The sequence below is a fragment of the Phodopus roborovskii genome, unplaced genomic scaffold, assembly GCF_943737965.1.
Source record: "Phodopus roborovskii unplaced genomic scaffold, PHOROB, whole genome shotgun sequence".
Lineage (NCBI taxonomy): Eukaryota > Metazoa > Chordata > Mammalia > Rodentia > Cricetidae > Phodopus > Phodopus roborovskii.
In genome coordinates this window covers 5815995-5839441 of record NW_026125489.1, presented here as the reverse complement: position 1 = coordinate 5839441, position 23447 = coordinate 5815995, and the positions used below count along the sequence as shown (strand labels likewise).

At 46.1% G+C, this 23447-nt stretch overlaps 1 protein-coding gene across 2 annotated transcripts in view; it reads right to left on the bottom strand.

Annotated features, from left to right (window-relative positions):
* The window catches only part of Srgap1 (SLIT-ROBO Rho GTPase activating protein 1), a 220131-nt gene extending 212327 nt beyond the window's left edge, over positions 1 to 7804 (bottom strand). For both annotated transcript variants that reach the window (XM_051176164.1, XM_051176165.1), the window contains exon 1: positions 7629 to 7804. In XM_051176164.1, the coding sequence (XP_051032121.1) occupies positions 7629 to 7695 (67 nt within the window). In that variant the 5' untranslated portion in view covers positions 7696 to 7804. The remainder of the gene's footprint in view (positions 1 to 7628) is intronic.
* Between the last annotated feature and the right edge of the window lie 15643 nt (positions 7805 to 23447).

Genomic DNA, 23447 nt, shown 5'->3' with positions numbered 1-23447 from the left:
AGGCATTGGTACGTGGACCTCTGAGTTCAAGTCCAGCCTGGTCTACATAGTGAGATCTAAGACAGCCAGGGCTACACAGAGGAACCCTGTTTTGGAAAACAAAACATAACAAAATAAAATGAAAACTATAAAAAAAAAAACTATAGTGAGCCTTTACAAAAACGATTAGTACTGAATTCTAAACTGTTGGGTAAAAGTAGGAAAAAGAGAGGTATGTCCACAAAGAGGCCAACATGGGAATTTCTAAGACACTGGCAATAGCTGGAACCCAGAGCTCATCTTACTCTTAACTCCATTAACTGTAAATTATCATGTTCTGTGACCTCATGTGTGTTTCAGAAGGGAACGTGGAGGGAAGGGAGTGAGAAAAGGAACCCTGAGCCCCCCTCCTGCCTGCCCTCCACCCGACCCCTCCTAGCTAAACTCAATGTAAAGGGAAACTACAGTGTGTCACCAAGTCATAAGTAAGCAAGAAGTGTGGAACCACTCCGTGGACAAATTCGACGGCCAACAACAGGGAGACCATACGTCGCGTGGATTTCCTTTGCCCACCCTTATCCTCCCAGCAAGTGAGGCTGAATGTGAGACTCCAGCATGACGTCTCAAAGCTTGCTACAGGCAAGGCATAGCAGACCCAAAATGCAGAATGCTAGAGCCAACAGCAAACAAATAAATATCTTCCTGCCCAGGACAGTACCTGTGACATTTGTCTCCCTAGAGGCCACAATGGCAGCCACACATTCTGAGCACTCGATAATGTTAGTTCTTGTTATGATTATCTATAATTAATATCACCATCCTTTTATAGACCTTTTCTTTTCAATTATTATAATTCACCAAGTAATAACTACTATTCAAAAACCGTTATTAATGACTATGTAACACTCCATGTGTACAAGTTAGTCAACTCCAATGAAATTTACTCATCCATTACTGACTGTAAGGACACTGACGCTATTGCCAGCCCTGAGTCTTTCTAAAGAAGTTACAAATCAATTTTAATTAATTAATTTTAATCAATACTGTGGTCATATTTGGTAAGGAACTCCAGCTAATTCTGAATGATCACCACGCTAATCTGGACTATAAATGAATTTCTATCTTATATTCTACTCTCTCTTCATTCAGTAAATGTTTCATGAAGCCCAGCACAAGGGGTGCAGGAAATGCATCAACAATGATGTCATTTTAAAAAATTGCTTCCAAGTGAATCAGAAGCAAATTGGCAGTAAGTGAAAATCTCATTTCTAAACCAATTTATAAAATAACAAAATACGTATAGACTGTGAAAGTAGTTGGATGTGGTTGTACATGCTGTACTCCCAAATCTTAGAGACATGGAGATCCGGGTTCCAAGCCGTGTATGGCCAGAGCAACTGCAAGGCCAGCCGAGGTTGCAGAGCGAGGTCCCTTCTCAGACACCATGGCATTAAGTCTTTACTGACATCATCAGACTGCTTTCACTCACAGGGGAACTCAGTGAGCGATCCACAGGTTTATTTTCATGTAGCACCATTAAACAGAAAAAGCGGAAAATCTAAAACAATGTCCTCAGCAAACATGGCTGCCCAGTCTCAGAAAAATCAGTTAGAGTTAGTGCTGTGCACTTGAATTTAAAAAAACAAAGATGACCCGGTATAAAGTCCATCTCAGACGGCGTTCAGAGGGGAGGGGCTAGAGAGCACTTGGGGCGGGGCGCTCAGTGGTTAAGCTCACTCTTGGTTTCCCAGTACCCACATGGCCCTATTTGCAATCCTCGTTCCAGAGGCCTAGCACCCTCTCCTAGCAACTGCAGACGCTGCAAGCATGTGGTGCATACACACACGCCTGCAGGTCACACACCAATACACATAAAATACAATGTAAAGTTCCGATGGAAAAAAAAAAGAGTGCTTATTGCTCTTATACAGGACTCAGGTTCGGTTCCCGGACTGTGACTCCGGCCCCAGATTATCTGATTTCCCTCTTCTGGCCTCTGAAGGAACCTGTACACGCATAGTACACATAAACTCAACGCAAGCACACACATACACGTGTAAAAATAAACAAACAAAGCCTTATAAAGAGCTTGGGGGACCGCCTGAAACAGAGTATGAGGTGATCCTACATTCAAAACAGCTGGACAAAGCAGCCTTACAAACTACAGCCAGGATTTCTGAATCTTCTTCGAATCCCCCATGACAGCGCCCCTTACCAGCAGGAAGTAGTTTGGAAAGAACAACGCCCAAATTCCCAAATATTGTCTATAAATGTTTGTTTTCATTTAAATGGACTTTGTTATATAAAATAAATTTTAAAAAATTAAAAAAAAAAAAGAGCTTAGGGATGGGTCTGTCTTTCATGCCTATAGAATTCCTAACTTAAAACTCTACCAGGAAACACATTCCATTCTAAGGTCCACACACTTTCTAAGGCTAATTCAAGTTCATTTAGGTAGGGAGATTGGAGATTAGGTATCTGGATTCCAGAAGGCTTCTTTAAATCAGAACAAGAGTTAGGTAAGACACGAAAGAAATAATTATACAATGACAATGACTAACATTTACCAAGCGCTTATCATGCACCAAGCCTGTGCCAAATGTTCACCACAAATCACCCCATGGCAGCCTCATGAAGACAAGGTAGCACTATTATGACCCATGCCTTACAGATGACGAAATTGCATCTTCAATGTCACAAGTGTCAATAGTAGCAAGGCAGATAGCTAATACCAAGCTCGCATTTGAACACCGCACCCCAACCCTTCCCATGAGATGTGTCAGCAGGGTAGTTAGCACATGCCGGTAATCAATAAATGAGAAAGGAACTCTGGATCCAGAAATAGCAACGTCTTCACATAATTGTCTATCAAAACCTGCAGGCAAGAAACAGTTGTTTTTTTGTTTGTTTGTTTGTTTTTTGTTGTTTTTTTTTCTAATTTACCAACTAGGTAGCATGAGCAAAGGAAGACAGTGTAGGTGTGAGCTCCACACTTGGTGCCACACGCACGGCCGGCCGTGAGCTCCACACTTGGGAGGTGAAGGCAGGGGAATCAGGACTTGAAAGTGATTCTCAGTTAGTGGGGGTTCCAGGCCAGCCAAAAAGGAGGCAAGGAGGAAAAGGATGGGAAGAGAAAAGACAAGGGTCAGACACAAGCAGCTCAGAAACTCACACAAGGGCTCACACGGTACGGCTCCTCCTGGTCAACCCGGGAAGAGACAGAGCAATGGAGGCTGGCGTGTCCCAACTGTATCGGACCCTAGCCTTCACTGTCTTTCAGAAGGACATGCTTTGCTCAAAAATGGCCTCCGGAAGTGTTCTTTGACGGGCTTTGTAGTTAGGAAAACTAGTCAAGTAAAGGAGCTCATTATAGTAGCTGCAATTAGTTTAGAAAAAAAAGAGCAAACCCTGTGTGTGTGTGTGTGTGTGTGTGTGTGTGTGCACGCACGCGCACGGGCGTGCATGTGCATGCACATGCACATTCACATGATGTTTTTTTCTTGATGCTAAAGGCCACCATGCAAAGCTGCTCTCTGGGCACTGTGGTCCCTTGAAACAGTCTTGGCAAGGGGGGGGATAATTTAATAACTTGAGTTGTTTATTCTCCCCTGCCCCAATTTGGTTCAACCGCAAGTCCTTCAGTGACTAAATCCTCAGTGGGGAAGTATCCTGCCTTCATCTACTTTGAGAGAGACTTGAAAGCAAACCATCGCTCCTCACATGAGAGGGAGCCTGATTATAGTGTCAAGGAAGTCACAGCTAATTGTACAATTATGTAGCTGTAATGGGGCCTTCCTACATCTCATGAATGAGTGGGTTGGTCAAGAACATATCTGAAGTACCTCTCAACCATAAACTTTTGGCTCCTAGTTGAAATAGTCGTCCTTTCCCATGCCAGGTTATGTGGCAGCAGTCAAGCAAATTCCATGACTAGGCTAGGGACACTAGTATTTTACATGAATTCGTACCAGAATAAACTGGTATTTCCTTATGTTCCAGATGGCACTGAAGTGTACTTCGTGTGTCTCAGGTAGCAGATCGGTCAAGGGGCAACAGATTTTCCCAGTCCTTCCTGTACCGTGGAGCGGAATGTGGGGGGTGGGGGACCCCAGGAGATGCTGCAAATCATAACTGTCCGTTCTCAACAACTAACACATGCTATTTAAAGCCAGTGGTCTCATTGATTTCTCCTCACAACACATCTCCTCTCACTTTGGGTTTTCACTCCGGGGCTGCCCATTCTTTCTCTACAGAATTACCTAGGTTTGTCAAAGAGACCCCCAGGTAATCCCCAAGCTCCTGTTAGCCAAGTCAACCTCTTCACTGCTTGTCTGCCAGAGGAGACAACACATGGACATTAACTATTTGCAATCTCATACACTTACCCACCATGCTTACTTTTTAATGCCCTCCCCCAACCACATTTCCGTCTGGATTCCGTCTTTCTCCATTCTCCATTCCTTCCTTCTCCTTTTTCTTCCCCTGCCCTTTCTTTATTTGCTTTTTCTAAAATACAGGGTCTCTGCCTCAGCCCCTCCAAGTGCTCTCTTGACTCTTGAGACTCTGACTAACATGTATGGCATGGCCGTGCTCTCTACTCCAAATTAGCAGGTGTCATTCAATGGCGGCTTGGCATGTATGTGTCTGTGCCAGACTGAACTGTTCTTTGACTATCTGGACAACTCCTACTTTGTCTTACAAATTTCTTCTATATTTCTCTGGTCATGGTTTTATTTTTCCATACTCTTTATTGAATTATAATTTGATTTCCCAAGAACTCAGTTGACTCATTATGGAAAAAAATTAAAAGCAAAGATGATTCCTTCCACATCAGGAGAGCCACCAAAAAAGGGGGGGGGGAAGCTTGAACATTTTATGAAGCAATTAATGTGAATTTTCATGACATCTTCAATTAGATCCAAAGACCCTAAAGCCTAAGAGAATGTAAGTTCATCATAGATAAGGAAAACAAACAAAAAACAAAAAGACCCCAGAGACAAACAAGAGACCTATCCAACGTGAATCCCGGAACTAAATGCAGTTCTGGCCACACACATGAAATCACACATCGCCAGGGATGGAAGAAAGCTCCAGGTAGTCTTGTCCTCAAAACCTTGCAGGCAGCCAGCCCAGCCACTGTGATAAAATCTAGGAACTTGAGTTATTCTGTCAGATCAAAATACTATTCCAGGAATTCTAAGGTAAATCCAACTGTTGTCAGGGAAATGGGAGATAGCAAGAAAGAACAATACCCCAGAGTCTTGGGCTTGAAGTTGGAAGGTGGGGGAAAAAAAAAAATCACCTATAATGGAAATGGTTTGGAATCATCCATTTGCCTGCCTAAGCTACCCAGAGTTCACACATGTGGCTTTATTCATTGGGGACAGACCTAATATATCCAACAAAGCCAGGTTTTTCCTTCAGCAACAGAAGAGGCTGGCTTCTTTTGTTTAGCATCACACGAAGCAGCTAGCTGGAATTAAAATAGCAGGTTATCACAAAATCGAAAATCTAAATCCTGGCCTGATGCACACCCCTTCCAGACGAGCATGGGAGGGAAGAGGTCAGGAGCCCAGAGGTGGTCTCTCAGGCTCTCCTCCCTAAGGGATCGCTTGACACAACAGCTGGCTTTATAAGCACTGTGAAGTGTCACCTCTCTGGTGACAGGTTTTGCCTAGGAGCACAGGTGACTGGGATTGACCTCACTGAATTTAAATGCCGATTCCCATGCTTGCATATGAATACAATAATCCAGGCTCCTGGGTCCTGGGAGGGTGGGATAGTCTAGCCACAGGGTAGGGCCAGGCAAGGCTGGGCAGGTTCACTGAAGTCCTAAACCTAGAACTGGGTGTGGACAATGAGAAGGCATAAGGCAAAGGTCACATTTTGTGGGAGTGAATTATTTCAGAGGTAGCTTTCACCATGTTCGTAATGTTTCCTTAATTTTAGACCTGATAGATACATGATAACAAATCCCATTTGGTTGATCTTTAATAAACAAGGTTTATATTCTCAAATACTCAAGTTATCAACTGTCACAGAACTTACACCCTAGAAGAAATTAAGACAATATTCAAATATTTTGTCGCTGTTATCCATCCCTTTCTCAAATAAGGAGTCAATTCTCGGCTTAAAGAGAGAAAGGCAAACCAGGAGAGGTTTATGGAAGTGTGCTCAGGCAGTAAGAAAACCAGACTGCACTCCTGCAAGACCTGCCACAAAGAGCCACGTGGGAACCCTACACGGGGGAAATGGGACTGTGACCAGGGGTCTGGCCTGGGAATGGCAGGCTTTAGGCTACGCTGGACATACTGGCGAACCTGCTGTCCTCGTTAGAAAGTTTACCTGCCGGAAGGAAATAATTCTCCCAATCTATAACTTCGCCATCAAGGTTAAAGTTCATGGAAGTATAAACTGGTCTTCATGACAGGTAGAAAGAACTCTGTGATTCAAAAAATACTTAACTGCACCCTTGTCAGCCCTGAAATGTGTGTCCTGCTTGACAGTAACTTGGTCTTGAGTCACCCCACTCAGGTGACCAACCCAGGATTCCCCGGCCCGGAGTCCTCTCCAGGACTCCAGGCATTTTCCCAACTTGACCACACAAAAGAACACTGAGACCCCAGCCTTCCCCAAGGCAAGCAAGCACACTTTCACAACCCTGCATATAAACACAGGCAGGCGTTGATGTAACAATCTTTTTTAACTTTGCATTTAACGCAGCGCTGGGTAACAGTGATCTCTACACTCCATCCATTGTCTTCATCAGGAAATGCACAGACGGACCACACATGGGGGTGGGGACGGGATGGGGACACAAACACATAGATGTTTATTAAAACACCCCAGTGCAACACAAAACACTTGCATTGGAGGAAAAAGTATTTTTTTTTAAAGTATGAAGCCAAGAAAGTAAAAGGGCTTAATCCACCTTAATTAGGTTGCCTTCCTTAGTTGACTATGTAAATGGGCTGAGACTACTTAAGTCATCCACTCAAGCCTTCATTTCACATGCAAGTGCCCTCCAGCAAATGATACAGCGATATCCTCAGGAGCGTGAAGGATGGCACCCGATTTTGCTATATAGGAGGAGTCAGATTCCAGTAGCGGCTGTAGGTTTAACTGGCACGGCTTTGAGGGAGCTATTTTATAAAAGGCGACTCGCCCTGCTAAATTGACAGTGAAAAAGTGTACATGTCGGGAACGGCCTTCACTCAGTGGTTCAGCCTTTACCCAAATGACTCCATACAAAAAATATGCCGTAACAACGATTTCACGTTTAAAAAAAAAAATAAAAGGGGTGATGGTGACGATGACAACTGGGCAGGAACTCTGGGCGCTGCCGGCCTTTCCGAGTCAATCGCCAGCTGAAGGTGATCAGGCTCCAGCCAGTTGCCTCAATGTTGGGAGAGAGCAGCTCCAGCCTGGGGAAGCCACCTGGCGCCCCGTCCCAGTGGGTCTGATCAGGTTAAGACCGGCTTATGGGACGCCCTGGGGGCGGGGGGGGGGGCGCCCAGCCGGGATCGGGGCTGACTGTCCCCCTCGCCATCTTCCGCCCCTGCAGACAACCAAGTTACACAGGGGCAACTCCAGAAACACAATGACAACCAGGCACACAAAAGGAGCGAGGCAGCCGCTCCCGCCCTTACCTTTCACTTGACTTTCATACTCGGCTATGATCTCTTTGTCCTTTTTGAATCGGCTCGGGGTGGACATTCTCCGGCTGTTCCGGGGTTTGCTTTCAGTGGGCAAGTTGTGGCCGGGTGGCCGCCGGCCAGTGTCCTCGGAGAGGCAGAGAGTTGCACTCCCCTGTCGCCGAGCAGCCAGAGGCGGCACCCTCGGGAGGGCCGGGTGGAGCGAGGGGAGGAGGAGGGAGAGGAGCGATCGGAGAGCGCCGGGCTCCGGCCCCGGGCTCCGGGCTGAGCCGCGGTGGGCGCTGGCGAGCGGGCGAGCGTGTGGCGGGGGGCGTCTCCCGGCCGCTTCCTCTACGGCCGCGGGGCGGACGCGGGGATCGCGCCAGCGCGGAGCACCATTGTTGAGACCCGCGCGGGGGTCGCGCCCCGCCGCCCGCCGCCCTTCCTGCCCGCGCCCCGGGCTGGGGATGCTGCCGCCCGCGCCCACAACGCCCGGCCGGCCGAAGGGACCGCAGTCCCCCGACTCGGAGGGCGGCGGCGGCGACGATCGGACGCGCCCGGCTCTGCCCCGGCGGAGTTGGCGTCTCGGGAGCCGGCGCCGCCGGGATCCAAAGCCGCCTCGCTCGCCGGGCGCCTCGGCTCTGGCTCCACCGCCCACTGGCCGCTGCTGCCCCCTCGTGGCCGCGAGGACACGCGCACCCGGAGCCGCGCCCCCGCCCGGCGGTCGCCGGGTCCTCGATGCTCGCTCCACCACCGCTGCCTCTCGCAGCGCCGGGAGACCCGCTGCTGCTGCTGCTGCCGCCGCCGCCGGCCGCGCGGACTTAGGCGAGGCGGGGCCCTGTCGCCCGAGGAGGGGACGGCGTTCCTGGGCCGGCCCCTTCTCCGCCCTCGCCCTGGTCCCCGCTCTGGGCTCATCCTGGGAGATGGGTGCCCCTTGTGGCCAACCCGAGCGGGGCTCTGCGCGCCCAGCGGCGGCCGCCCTGGGCGGCTCCCCCTTTTGCCTCGCTCTGCCGGGGCTCCGCACTGAGGGCGACATCGGGAGACCCCTCTGAACTTGGGAACAGACCCCCTTTGCCGCCTTCTAGCTGGGCTCTGGCCACGTTCTTTTCCAGTGGTTGGAGTCCAGAGATGGGTGTCACCGTAAAAGACTCAAAGATGTTGGGCAGGAAGGAAAACTGAACGCTGGATTGTGAAGGACCTCGCTGTTAAAAACAGGAGGACGAAGCTCTACAGGGAGGAAAATCTCGACACCATTACGTTCTCCGTCCTAGGTGCATTTCAGATACTAGGGTGGCAGGGGAAGCGTGGTATAATAGGAATCAGTCACGCTTAGGATGCTGCTAACTTTCATCCAGCTGTGTTTGCCCTTTAGGACCCTTCCTGGATCCTCTCAAATTCATTTCTTAAATGCTGTGGCCCTGATTTATCAACATGATTCGATAATGGCGCACCTGTTGCCCAAATAGTTCCACTGCGAGATCTAAAAGGTCGTAGAGACCTTTAACTCTGAGCATTCATTCCCATTATCAGTGAACATTAGTTCTTAGTGCTGACCAAACAAAGCTAAGAGCAGGGGGAATCGGCATAGGCACCTGTCCTAAAGGATCTCACGGCATATTGTAAAAAATAAACAATCACAGGCATCGTGATGATGGTGTAGGGGAAGTAATCTCATCCAAGTATACGGCCTGGGGAGACAGAGGAAAGGGAAAATAGGCTATGTGCACGAGGATTAACCAACGGCCTCAGACTCGAAAGACCAACCCTAAACCACACCCTGAGTTTAATGTCTGAATACTAAGTAGTTGGCAATCTTAATGAGGAGAAGATGCTTTCCAGAGAAAAGACTTATTTTACTGCAAGTAAGATTTCCAGGGAGTTACTGAAATATTAAGTAGGACAGAAGAAGTCAGTGGTGAGTCCTAGTGTGTGTGTGTGTGTGTGTGTGTGTGTGTGTACATATATATGTATATATATGTATATATACATATATATATATATATGCGCATCACTGTACCTCCTTAGATAGACCTCAGTCTCCTCATTTTTAAAACGTATTAGTTCCTAGATCCTTGAAATGGAATAATCTTTTACTGAGATTAATACTTTAAAATTGTTCAACAGCAGGGCCTCTGGTTAAATTTAGTCTCAGTCACTGTTCTATTGCTGTGAAGAGACACCATGACTGTGGCAAGTTATAAAAGAAAGCACTAACCTGAGGGCTTGCCTACAGTTTCAGAGGGAGCGTGCCATGACCATGCTGATGGCAAGCTTGGTGGCTGGCAGGCACAGGACTGGAGCAGCAGTCAGAGGGATTACATACGGAGATACCAACCAAGACACACACAACACAGATGACCTGGCATTCAAACATAATAGCCTACAGCGACCATTCTCACTCAAACCACCCACAGGCCTGTAGTGCAAGATGTCCAGGGGTTAAGAAAGGATACACACTTCCCCCTCCCCAGGAGATTGAGACCACCCTGGGTACCATAGTAAACACCTGCCTCCGACTTCAACAGCCAGCTGATAGAACGTTTGCACGTACCAAGTGCATATCATCATTGTTAAAATCTGTTCTAATTACCTATGGGCTATTGCTCTTACTCTTGAGAGTCTTGCCACCTGGCCACCTCCTCTCAAACTCAAGGTGACCCTCCTGCCTCCACCACCACACCTAGTTTTAATCAACTTTAATAGAAAACATTTTTAAAATCAGAGAAAATACCTTACCCCGCTTTGATTTCATCGGGGTACCTGTGTTACAAATGCATCTTGCTGTTGTGATAAGATATCCTGATAAATGCCACAACGGAGATAAAGGGCTCGCTCTGATTCCCAGTTGGAGGGCCAGTCCTTCCCGGAGGAGGGTGTGGCAACGGGAGCCCGAGGGGTTTTGTACACGGTGGTGAGGCAGAGGGGGTTGAATGCTAAGGCCAGCCTTTGTTTGCCTTTTTTGCTCAGTCCTGGCCCACACGAAGCCTTCGGAATAGAGCCATACTGGTTTAAGGCGGGTTTTCCCATTCCAGTCAACCTCACTGAGATAATGCATCGCTTGCATGCCCAGAGGCTTGTCTTCTAAAAACTTCTAGAACCTAACAAACTGACAGTATAAACAGTCACAGCATTCAACCAACTAGTCAATATACTACGTTGAGTGTTCTCGGCTTGACATCCCCATGTTTGAGTGTTACTCTCTAAGGTGAGCATTTTGCACACATTCTCACAAGAACCCCACAAGGTGGGCACTACTGCCCTGGTGTGACAAATGAGAATCTGGAGACAAAACACTCAGTAACTAAGGTGTGACAAGGACATAAACCCAGCGCACATCTGCCTCCATCCACACAGTCTCCTTTCCCACGGCCCACTCAATTTCCTGTGGGCCTGTAACCCTTGTCTCTGGGAGGGAGGCATGCTCACATCCGGGAGGGGCAGCTGTCCCTGCGGTGTTCTTGTATCAGTGGATCTTGTTTCTCATCTGGTCATTCAGTGTCATTATTTTCCTCATGTTTGAGAACCAAGTTCATTGCCAAATGTGAATGCAGTGAATGGCTAGGACTTAAACCTAGGAGGCCCAGGTTTCAGGCCCTCCTAGGGCCTGAAGTTTGATCTCACACCAATGCTCTGTGATTGTACTCCACCTTGTGGCGGCTGCTCTCTTAGACCTGAGCGCCTCCTCACTGTCTCCAAATTTACACACTCACTCTTCAGGGGAAAGTGACTGGGAATTTGCCAATGGTGAGATTCCTGCCCTTTCTGGATGACCAAGTCTCTATGAGCAGGACTTCTTTTCCCATCTGACCATTTACCCTTGGAGCAAGGGTTGAGCAGGGGCCTGGCAGCGGCACAGCACCACTTACTGAAGTGTTAACTTTGGTTTGGTGGTAAATATTGAACGGTGTGTGTGTGTGTGTGTGTGTGTGTGCGCGCGCACGCGCGCTCACTCACACTTTTGTATATATTCACCTATCTTCGTGTGTGAGCTCTCATTCACACTTGTGTATATATTCACGATCCTCATGTGTGTAAATGTGTATAAGCTCTCACTCACAGTTGTATTCACTATCCTCGTGTGTGTAAATGTGTGAGTTGTGTGTGTGAGCTCTCATTCACACTTGTGTATATATTCACTATCCTCATGTGTGTGTAAATGTGTGAGTGTGTGTGAGCTCTCATTCACACTTGTGTATATATTCACTATCCTCATGTGTGTGTAAATGTGTGAGTGTGTGTGAGCTCTCATTCACACTTGCGGAGGGAATACATTGGCATCAGTGGCTCCTCCCAACCATCCACTTCATTTTCTGAAACACCATCCCTCTCTGAGCCTGGAGCTCACCCATCTGGCTAGACTGATTGGCCAATAAGCCCCAGAGATTCTCCTGACTCTGCCTTCCTGGCACTGGGATGACAGACACACGCCATCACACTGAGAATTGCCCACATTTGCTGGGGATCCAAACTCAGGTCCTCGCGTTTTCACAGTGGGCACTTGACCAAAGTCGATCCATCTTCCCCGACTCTGAGACAACTTTTTAAAACAGTGGACAGAAATGCAGACTCTGCCAGGTTCGCAAACATGTTTCTTTTTTTCTTTCTTTCTTTTTTCTTTTTCTTTTTCTTTCTTTTTTCTTTTTTGCTACAATTCTGGTATCAATGAATTTCATATCTGATGTGGGCCAATGAAAAGGGACATTCTTGTTCTCCCAACCCCACCCCAAGGGGGATCGAAATGAACAAGGTGAAACCCTGCCAGTATGCTCAGCCGGATACGTGGATCAGGCCCGCGCTCAGGACACAGAGCTCTGAGCATACACACTGTAATGTCCACACTCCCCAAGACCCCTGATTTCACAAACTGTTTCACTTAGGATTTCAGTGGATTGCACTTTGGGATCAAGTCCTGGAACATTTTATAACGTGTGACCCCAGTATTGATCACTAACACCAGTACCACTTCAGTCTGTTTAAAATTCAGACACGGGCCACCTGGGGTCTTGTCCTAATGCAAGTCTGAGGTTCTCTGTTTCTAGTAAGCTCTAGGGGGCCGTGTCAGGGACGATAGCACAAAAGCCATTTTGAGGGGCAAAGGAACCACAAGCTCCAAAGACTGAGTGGGAAGAAATTCTCCACGTAATTCTAGTCGTGTGGATCTTCACTCAGAACCGAAGGACATTACAATTGTATCCTCACAAAAGAGTGACAGTGCAGGTGTTGTTGGGACTGTCTTTCATTCATTCATTCATTCATTCATTCATTCATTCATTCATTCAATTGAATCTCTAAGAAACTAATAGTTTCCTTGGTAACATTTTCATGTTAGTCATTTCATCTGTAAGATTGAAATAGTAATCTTTGTAGGTTTGTGGTGGGGATTAAATGCCATGTGTCTAAAGCCCTTAGCACCAACTCTGATACCTCCTAGGTGCCAGGTAAACATGGCTGTTGTCAGTGTCATTGTGTCTAACCTACAGGAGGTTAAGGCCTGAACACCCAGCACAGCCCCTGTTGTGGTAGGAGACCAGAGCCTGCTTGGCTAGCCTATCTACCTTCATCTTGGATCTTCCCGTGACACTTGAGAATTGAATGGATGTAATGTGTTTGTTTAATAAGTTTTTCTGCCTTTCCTGTACTCCTTTTCGAATATTCTGTAGAACGAAAATCTATTGGCTGCCTTGGGTTGGGAGCTGCCTTTGTTTTTGTTTGTTTGCTTTTTATTGATTGTTGTTGGGGTGTGAGACAGGGTGTTGCTAGGTAACCCAGGCTAGTCAGGTGTTGATGGTGTGGCCCAGAGTGGCCTTGGATTTGCAGCAATCCTCCTGCCTGAGCCTCCTAAGTGCTAGGATAACAGGGTTAGTTACTATGTCCAGCTCCTTCAACTCCATTCTAATTAATATTTACTGGGTAGTTATGAGGCTAAACCACATGACATTCCTAATGCTTGATTATTTCTGAACATAGAAATGGTAGTATCACGTAGTCCAGACTAATGGACTATTACAAGCCAAGCTGTTGAAATGTTCAAGACCCTCTTTGGAGTAGTCAAATGAAAACTTGTTGACCCCTGCCACATTTAGAGCAAACCAACTCTTGGGCTTGATTAGTCCCGTGTGCTTATCAAGGAGCCAGGTCCAGAAATGCCAGGCACTATTTTAAAAGACACTTAGATCATAGTAGCAGTAAAGTTTGTTGAAACGATATAAATACCCATTTTCTTCTTTGGGGTTGGGGTTGGGGGAGGTAGTAGAGAGGGAAGACAAGCTGTTAAAAAGTCTTGCCAACTTCATCCCAATGCACTTTCCGCGGCGGGAAACAATGAAGGGAGTCGGCATGGAGCTCTGCATTGGTGGCACAGGAGACCTGATGGGAGATGGAAGCAAAGGACAGAAAGGAAAAAAGGGGACTGTATTCAGCAGCAAGACCAGAGAAAAAAGAGGGAGGAAGGAAAGATGGAAGGAAGGAAGGAAGGAAGGAAGGAAGGAAGGAAGGAAGGAAGGAAGAAATTGAGTAGTTATTCTGAAATGTTCACTTGGATGATTCAGCTCACTCTCCTGCAAAAACCTAGAATCTGATATTCAAGAGAAGTATTTAAAGCTGAAAGAATGAGGGTTTGGAACCTCCTTTCACTTCAGGAAAGCTGCTTTGTTCCAGCCTCAGGCACGTGCTCAGAGTCAATTCACAGTTAAGCAGATCTGCCTTCTTTCATGTCCCGTCTGGAACGTCTGAACATCTGCGCCTGTGAGCCTCTCATCAGGACCATTTCCTGCTCCTAGAATTCTACTACGGCTTCCGATGTGTCTGCTGCACAATGGAGTCAGAAGATGAAGATTCCATGCATCCATACAGATGAACTTATTAGATCCCATCACTTTTTTTTTTTTTTTTAAAGATGGTATAAGCACTCAAAGGAAAAGAACAAAAGTTAGGCCAGGCCTGGAATGCCAGCAGCAATTCAACGGTCAGAATGCTAGGCAGAACAGTATGTGCACAGAGCAGAGTGTGACCAAAAGGTGACTTAGCCCATGCAGATCCCTTCTTGCCCATATTTTTCGGATGCAGAGGAGAGCCTTGGCTCTCTTTGGTAGAAGATACTCAGAGGCTGCCTGGTTTCCTCAACTTCTGTGAAGCTAGTCTTCATTGCAGTGTGAGGCAAGCCTGAGGTTGGTAAAAAGAGTGTAATCTCTTCCTCCTGACCCCATAAAAGGAGACCACCAACTCTAAGTGGGGGCCTTGAGTGTCCTCACCCCTGCAACCTGACGCCACTCTTCACACCATGCTTCTGGTCACTAATACTATTGTCACTTGGCTCTTGAGCAAAGTATCTTTGCTACTTTACAACCTCTGCCAGCCTTTATCTCACTCGTGAAGAAGAGGCCAAGAGCCCGGAAACACGTGCTCCAGAGCCCTGACCACTGGAGCACCTGTACTGACTGAGGCCCCAGGTCTGTATTGGATTGCGCTGTGTCACGTGTCACATCCTCCACAGGCTTTTCCAGGTGTTTCCTGGCAGCGTAACACACAATGGTTTCATGGTCTAATTCCTCCCTTCCTCATGTTCTGTGACATCTCCTTTTCATTGCAAAAGAAAGTACAGAAATAAAATGGATTTGCTTACTACGCTTTGAAAATGGGTTTGCAGTGGCCCTGAAGGGAAAATTCAGTCCCCACTGTAAATGAGAAGGTTCACATGTGTAATCCCAGAACCTGGGAGGGGTGAGGGAGAGAGGGGGGTTTCCAGGGTTGGAGGCCAACCTAGGCTACTGCATTAGTTCTGTTATCTAAAGAAAGAGCACGGATAGAATGGATATGTACAAACACACGAAGGGGTTTATTAGAGTGGCTTACCGGCCCTGACTATTCCAACGATGGCTGTCTCACGGTGGAAAGTCCAAGGCTGGCTGTCTCAGCTGGTCTTCAGTATATTCTGGAACCCTGAAGAAGTAAAGTAGGCTGTAACACGAGTGAAGGGATGAACTTGCCAACGTGAGGAGCAAAAGTGGCCTTCTCCCATGCCCTCTGCATAGGCTGCCACTAGACGGGTGGCCCCGGTGTAAGGCGGGGTCTTCACACCTCGGGTGAGTCAATCAAGGAAAATCCTTTACAGGTGTACTCAGCACCTTTCAGAGGCGCTCAGGCTGGCAACAGAGACTAGCTGTGGAAGCTGCACGGTGCATCTGCCTCAAAAGAGAGAATTGTGGTGTGCACAGGCGCTTCCCTTGCCAGCACAAGGACCACAGCAACTCTTATAAAGGAGAACATTTCACTGGGATGACTCGCTTACAGCTTCAGAGGTTCCGTCCATTGTCCTCATGATGAGGAGCATGGCAGCATGCAGGCAGACTTGTTGCTGGAGCTGAGAGGCAACAGAAAGTCTACTGAGTGAAGCTTGAGAAAAAGACCGAAAAGCCCACCCCAACAGTGATGCACTTCCTCTAACGAGGCCACGCCTGCTTTGGGGGCCATCTTCTTTCAAACCGCCACAGTTGACATCAAACGCCCCTCGCATCTCAGTGCACGACAGTCTGTGCAGATCCCTTTGGCTTCCACTGATATTTGTCAGGGCTTAATGGTCATGGGGTGGGGGGGCGTTGGTCAAGATTCACCTTGATCCACTGTTATACCCTGAGGGGCTAGAAAGAGATGGTAAGATGAATGTTGCTTTGCCTCCTAGATTCTGCCTTTACAGATACGAAAAACCAAAGCTAGATCCAGCTTGGGCCTAACCTTACTTTGTTCAGCAGAGGGGAAAGGAGATGGTGCATAAAACCTTCCGAGGATCCAACCCTCTCTCCCAGGCTTTACACTTTAGAATTATGACTTGTAGCAAATCTACTGTTCTTCCCAGTACTTTACAGGCTATGAAGGAAGTGGGGGGAGAAGGAGAGAGAGGGGAGAAAGGGAGGGAGAGGAAGGGAGAGGGAGGGAGGGAGAGAGAGAGAGAGGGAGGGAGGGAGAGGGAGAGAGAGGGAGAGAGAGGGAGAGGGAGAGAGAGGGAGGGAGGGAGAGGGAGAGAGAGGGGAGAAAGGGAGGGAGAGGGAGAGAGAGGGAGGGAGAGGAGCAAGAGAAGGAGAGGGAGAGAGAGGAAGAGAAAGAAAGAGGCAGATAGAGGGAAAGAGAGGGGAAAAAGAGAGGGAGAGGGAGGGAGGGAGAAAGAGAGGGAAGGAGGGAGAGGAGAGGACAGAAGAGAGAAAAACTAGCCCACATTTTTAACACTGTGTTTAGAAATTTTCAGTTACTTCCAAGGTCACCAGTTATAAAGCTACTTTACACGTACTTACCAATGGGGCACAATTCAGCTAAGTTTGTGTCTCTTACACAACACAGGCCTCTTCCCTCATGTCTAATACTTCAGTCCTTGTTTCTACCAACAGCCATCCTGTAACAGTCTGTGTGTTCTCTGCACACTGTGGCTTTCTCCACTTGGTCCTCATGCTCATCTGAGTCTTCCTCAAACTTCGAGCAGCTGCATTTCTCAGCAGTCTGTTCAACTTAGCCTGGTCCAGCCTTTCTGAAAAAGGCCAAGCTGTGATGGCTAAACTCAGTTGTTAACTTGACTGCATCTGAAATCAATTAAAGCAGGCCACTAGCTCTCCCGTGAGGGATTTTATTGAGCAGATTATCTGAAGCAGGAAGATCCACACTAAATGTGGCTGCCATTTGTTTTATGCCTGTGTGCCCCCCCATTTTTTAAAAAGAAAAAAAAATTGTTGTTATTTAAAACAATTTTCAACTTTAAACATATTTTCGTATTCTTCCCTTTTCCCAAGTCCTTCCAGATCTTTTCCCTTTACCTCTACCCACCCTACGTTAAGTTCTAAAACAAAAACAACAACAAATCACCCTCAAACAAGAAAACAAAATAAAACACCACCAAAATGTAACCAAATAAAAGCACACACACACACACACTCATACACACAGACACACTCACACACATACACACACTCATACACACAGACACACAGACACACACACTCACACACACATACTCACACACACATACACAGCCACACACACAGGCACACACACTCACACACACATACTCACACACACATACACAGCCACACACACAGGCACACATACACACAGGCACACACACTCATACACACATACACACACTCATACACACAGGCACACACACATTCACACACACATACACACAGGCACACACACTCTCACACACATACACAGGCACATACACACACACTCACACACATACACACAGGCACACACACTCACACATACACAGGCACACACACACATACACACAGACACACACACACAGACACACACACTCACACACACATACACAGGCACACACACATACACACAGGCACACACACACTCACATACACAGGCACACACACATACACACAGGCACACACACACTCACATACACAGGCACACACACATACACACAGGCACACACACACTCACACACACAGGCACACACACACACACACACACACACACACACACACACTGTGGAGTCCATTATATGTTATCACCTACTCCTGGACACGAGGCCTGCACTGGTGTAGTTATTATACCCAGCGTCACTCCACCGGAGAGGGAAGACGTGTTTTCTCCTCTGTTGCTCTAATTTCATCCTAGGTCATATGCATAGTCTTGAAAGTGTAACAATTAGATTGTTTGAAGGAGAATGTGTGGCTGAACATGGGTCTCAGTGGTTGAAATGCTCACCCAGTGTGTTCAAGGCCAAAAGAATTGGTATTGCAAAAACACCATTTCTAGAATGAGTATGAGTGATTGGAAGCTTTGACACCGATACCCTTGCTCAGTTTTGCTTGCCTCTTGTTTGTGGTGTATTGTTTGCTACAGTTTTATCACCGGTCCAGCTGTACTCCCAGGGTTCTTCTCCATAGACGTGGACAGTGTGGTACTTGTTTTGAATGGAAGAGAAGAAGCAAAGATCGTCCACGCCACCCAGTGGTTACTTTACGCGCAGAATTTAATACAAACCCAAAAACTGCGGCACCTGGCTGTTGTCTTGCTGGGAAATGAGCACTGTGATAATGACTGGATAATGAAGTTCCTCAGGAGAAATGGAGGCTTTGTGGACCTGCTTTTCATAACCTATGACAGCCCCTGGGTTAACGGTGCCGATGTCCTGCAGTGGCCTTTAGGTGTGGCAACGTAAGTACCAGATGAGATGGCATCCCTACACTCCAAGGTCTAATGTTCTGAGTCGGAAACATGGTGCTTAAATGGTACTGGGTGTACAGATGATGAGGCCAGGGGCGATCTTTCCTAGGGTCAGTAAGAGTGTGGTCTCAGGCTTCAGCGGCGGTAGTGATGCTTTTACATGTTGCTCTTTTGAGTTTTCTTGGGTGCTTTATAAAAAGAGTTGGTCTAGTTAAATGTCATTAGTAGGCTTGGATTTATCTTCTACAGTGGGGCATATGGACTTTTTGGAAAAGTAAGGGTATTTCAGAATGAAGAAGAGCATTTAAAGTAAGTCATTTTTGATATGTTGGAACAGAATCACACTGCTTCCCTGCCCTCCCGCCAGCCCTTCCCATCCACCCTCCTGAGTCCCTCCCATGCCAGTCCTCAAATCGATAGCTTCTTTTTCATTACTGTCACATAAATCTATGTGTGTGTGCGTATGCGCAAATATGTATTTATTTATGGACATATATGTCAAAACTGTGATTCTTTTTAGAGTATTTTGCCCCTTCCAAAGAAGAACTAAAAAGTGTCTTTCATTGTTGATGAATTTTAGAAAAGATGTACTATTATAAATTATCAAAGTTACTAAGATTTTTCCCTAAGAAAGACTTAAAATAAAATGAACAAAAAGTCTGTATAGTTTATAGTGAAAACAGGTACTTTTTTCTTCCTCTTAAAATGTTTTTAGTTGAAATAGAAGTACATCACCCCTCCCTGTAGTCCCCCCATGTAGGGTAAAAGGGCCAGCCAAACACATCATGTACCTGACTAGCTCAGCACAAAAACCAACAATTCCTCATCACAAAACCAACCAATTCCCGAGCGGGAAAACCAACTAATTCTTGAGCAAGAAACCAGCCAATCCCTGCACTCTGAATTCCAGCCAGTCTCTGAGCTTGTTCAAGCTCAGGGATTGTAACCAATTCCCACCCTGAAAATCTCCACTCTGGAAAGGCTCCGTCCCTAAGAAACCCGGTATCAGCCCTGTACCTGTTCAGTTGGAAGCTGCCTTTCTCCTGGATTCCTCTCTCCCAATACACCTCTTGGATGAGGTTTGGATAATGACAATTCTTTCCCTGGAGGGGAGGGGAAAAGGGAATAACGTCAGCCTGAACAGGAGCAGAATTGCTACAGTTATGCAGGGAAACTCACTTAACAGAGCAGTAATGGCTCTCCTGGAGAGGTGCAGAACTGCATGGTTCCTGAGGAGAAACCATCCCCCTACGGGAACAGAGCTGTAGGTATTGCCTGGATCCTGACAGCTGGGATACGTTTGAGAGCTGTAACACTTACACCCCAGCAGCCCCTCCCACCTACCCAGTCTTGAACCTCTATAGATACTACACTGTAACCCTGTGGAGGGAGATTTGCTAAGCTTATGTCACACTGGCATGTACTGGACAGAGCACAGGAATGCTGTTAAACATCCCACTGTGTGCAGGGCAACTTCTACAGCAAAGTATTATCCAACACACATGTGTTTTCAGCATGATGACAAACACTTTTAAGCATCAGAACTCCATTGATCACTATCATAAGATTCTTAATTTTTGAAGTCTTGACATCATACATCAGGTTTGTCTTATTATTCATATGTCTTGAATTATTGCATTTACATATCCTAACCATTACAACTTAAATTTCCATATCCTTGAATATTCTTTTTGGGTTTTTCCCCCCTCATCTAATCATTTCTCAGGAGGCACAAATTATTGGCTTATGAGAGCAGTCATTGCAAAGCAGGTTCCTCTAAATAAAGGAATAATAAAAAGTTAACACTGAAGCCTGTTTTTATGTCTGTTTCTCTCACCAGAAGTCCTAATAGCTCTAGAAGCAGCAAGGCCTGCTTTTCACATTGCGAATTAACTAACCGGGCAGCTATTAAACTGATGAAGCCATAGTTAGCCATCAACACTACCAGAGATCTGAGAAGAATAAACCTGAAGAAAAAGTGTAAAGCCAATGGCCTCTGTATTGATTTAAATGACAGACTTACCAGCTACCTGGACAATTATTCTAGGCTTATCCTAGGCAACCTTGGTCATCTCGCTGAAGGCCGTGTGGCTTCAGTCTTCAGTGGTCACAACAGACAGACCCAGGAGATCCAAGAGACTTTCTGAGGGTGAGGAGCCTGGAAGACTGGCCTGCCTTGCCAAGACAAGAGGGCCAGTCAGCTCTCCAGTGTCCTGCTCATCCAGATTAGGCAGGGTCCTGGTGGCTGAAGAGGCAAGGGGTGGGCAGTTTGCCCTGTGGTTAGCACTTACCACAATCCAGGTGGAGTTGTCTCCTTTGGGGCAGACTTTAGACTGTCTCTAGAAGCTGGCATTTTTGTCTATCATGGGAAGGCTTTCTCATTAAATACTTTAAGTGCTGTATTCATCAAATCTGTGAAAAGTTTTGAGGAACATCTATTAAGTATACCTGATTTTAAATAAAATTTACTTTATATATTATATAAACATATAAAAGTTACTTGCTTTAGACTTGACCTTGAAAAACATATATACATATATATATATATATTATTCCTGTACATAAATTATTTGTATTTAGCATGACTACAAGTATAGCTCTGAACACAGTAAAGAACTTGATTAATTACAAGGTGTCTATTAACTTGGATGATTTGATATTCATTAACTGTTTAAAGGTTAATGGCTTTTTAAGACTAGGGTTTGAATTTTTATCCCTGTTAAATTTAGCCTTAAAAATTGTAATTTTTGAATCAATGGTCTTTTAGTATCAAAATAAAACTTTAAATCATAAGTGCAGGTCATATAGAGAATGAGCATTTTATAAAGTCATGAATATAGCCCAGAGAGGTTGGCAGCCCTGTTTTCTTGATCCTTTCGTAGTGTAGAACTCCAGAATGTCAGGTTCAGGGTGCTCGGTTTTATGTTGAGTTCTTGTATCCCCTTGGGCTTGAGTTTTGTACAGGGTAATAGATATTGATCTAATTGCATTCTTTTACATGCACCAGTTGTTCAAGATGCTTTTTCCATTGTGTATTTCTGGCTTCTTTATCAAAACTTAGGTGCCCACAGGTGGGTAGATTTATGTCTAAGGGCCTCTTCCTCATATCATGACACTAATTTTCCTGAACCAGTTATGTTGGTCTGGAGAGATTGTAAGTTGTTTCCATGAATATTAATGGTAACTTAATTTTAGCATGTTTTCATTAGGAATGGTTGTAAGAGATTCTAGAATACCTTTTAGTTTTCCCCAAACTCATTTTTATTCATCTGTTAACAAACACCCCCTCCCCCTTTTATCACTGATTCAATTCTGAGAAAAAGGATAGATCTGGCAATATTGCAGATGAACATTGAAAATCTCTCCTTGTTTTTTCCTATTCCCAGACCCAAGGTTATTTGCTGCTAGGCTGGGACACACAGCAATTAATAGTTAAGTGTCCCCACATCATCTCTTATAAGACAGCAAAGGGTAGTAAAACTAAGAGCCCAGGAGCGCGACCCTGGTATCTGAGATATAGCCAAGTAGACAACTATTTGCTCCTGACCCCTGGTCCCTCCCCGACTCCCACCCCATGCTTACTTACGCCTTCCTGCCATCTTCCTAGGACGAGCATCCACTGTTCTCCTGAACTACAGCCACAGCACATTTGTGAGAGGACACCGCCTCGGTTCTAATGGCCTTTAGAAGGCGATGGGCCTATAGAAGGGGACTGATTGGCAAAGGAGGCCCTATGAGGCCTTTAGCTGCTTGTCCTTGACCTGACAGTCCCTCGACCTACCTGGTCATGCATGGTGTGAACAGCTGATGATTCACACAGCTGTTGCCCTGGATGCATCTGTCCGGCCCTCCATTCTGACCACGGTGAACTGAAGAAGACCGAAACTGTGAGGCAAAATAAACTTTCCCCCACTTGTTCCTGCCAGGTGCTTTGTCACAAGAGCAAAGCAGAAAACACTGTTCATACTGAGAAGAGCTAAGGCACAGCCACGCGCAGCTGGCTTGGGCAAAACTGCCATGGAAATTGCAGTTTTTCATCTGTTTTTGATATATAATGCTGATTCCCTAAAGCGAGTTTATTATTTTTAATATTGACAGATATAATAGAATGTGTTTATTAAGTGCAATGTTTTGGGTATATATACACTGTGGACTGGCCACACCTGGCTAATTGACGTATACATTACCTCAGAGTTAATACATTTCGTGAGAACACCTAGCACCCACTCAGTCACTTTTCAGTTATATTACTACAGTAACACTGGTTTTTAAAAACAGAGCTGTTAAATTCATTGGTCCTATCTAACTATAATTTTGTAGCCATTGGTTAGCATCCTTATGCACTCACACCCAAATGTCAGCTCTAGTAAATAGTACTCTATGCCAGCTTTTTATTTCAGGTGTTAGATGCACTTGTATGCAGGTGTCCTTGGTGGACAGAAGTGTGTCCTATGGAACAACACTTACAGATGTTTCAGTGTCTGGCATGGATTTTGGGTACCAAACTCAGTTTATATGCAAGAGTGGTAAGCACACTCTTAACCACTGAGGCAATTCTCCTGCCCCTAATGTGGGCTCAAGTCAAAGAGAAAAGTTAGTAAATGCCGACTTACTCATTTTGATAGAACTGAATTTATTTATTTGATGTGTGTGCATGCTGGT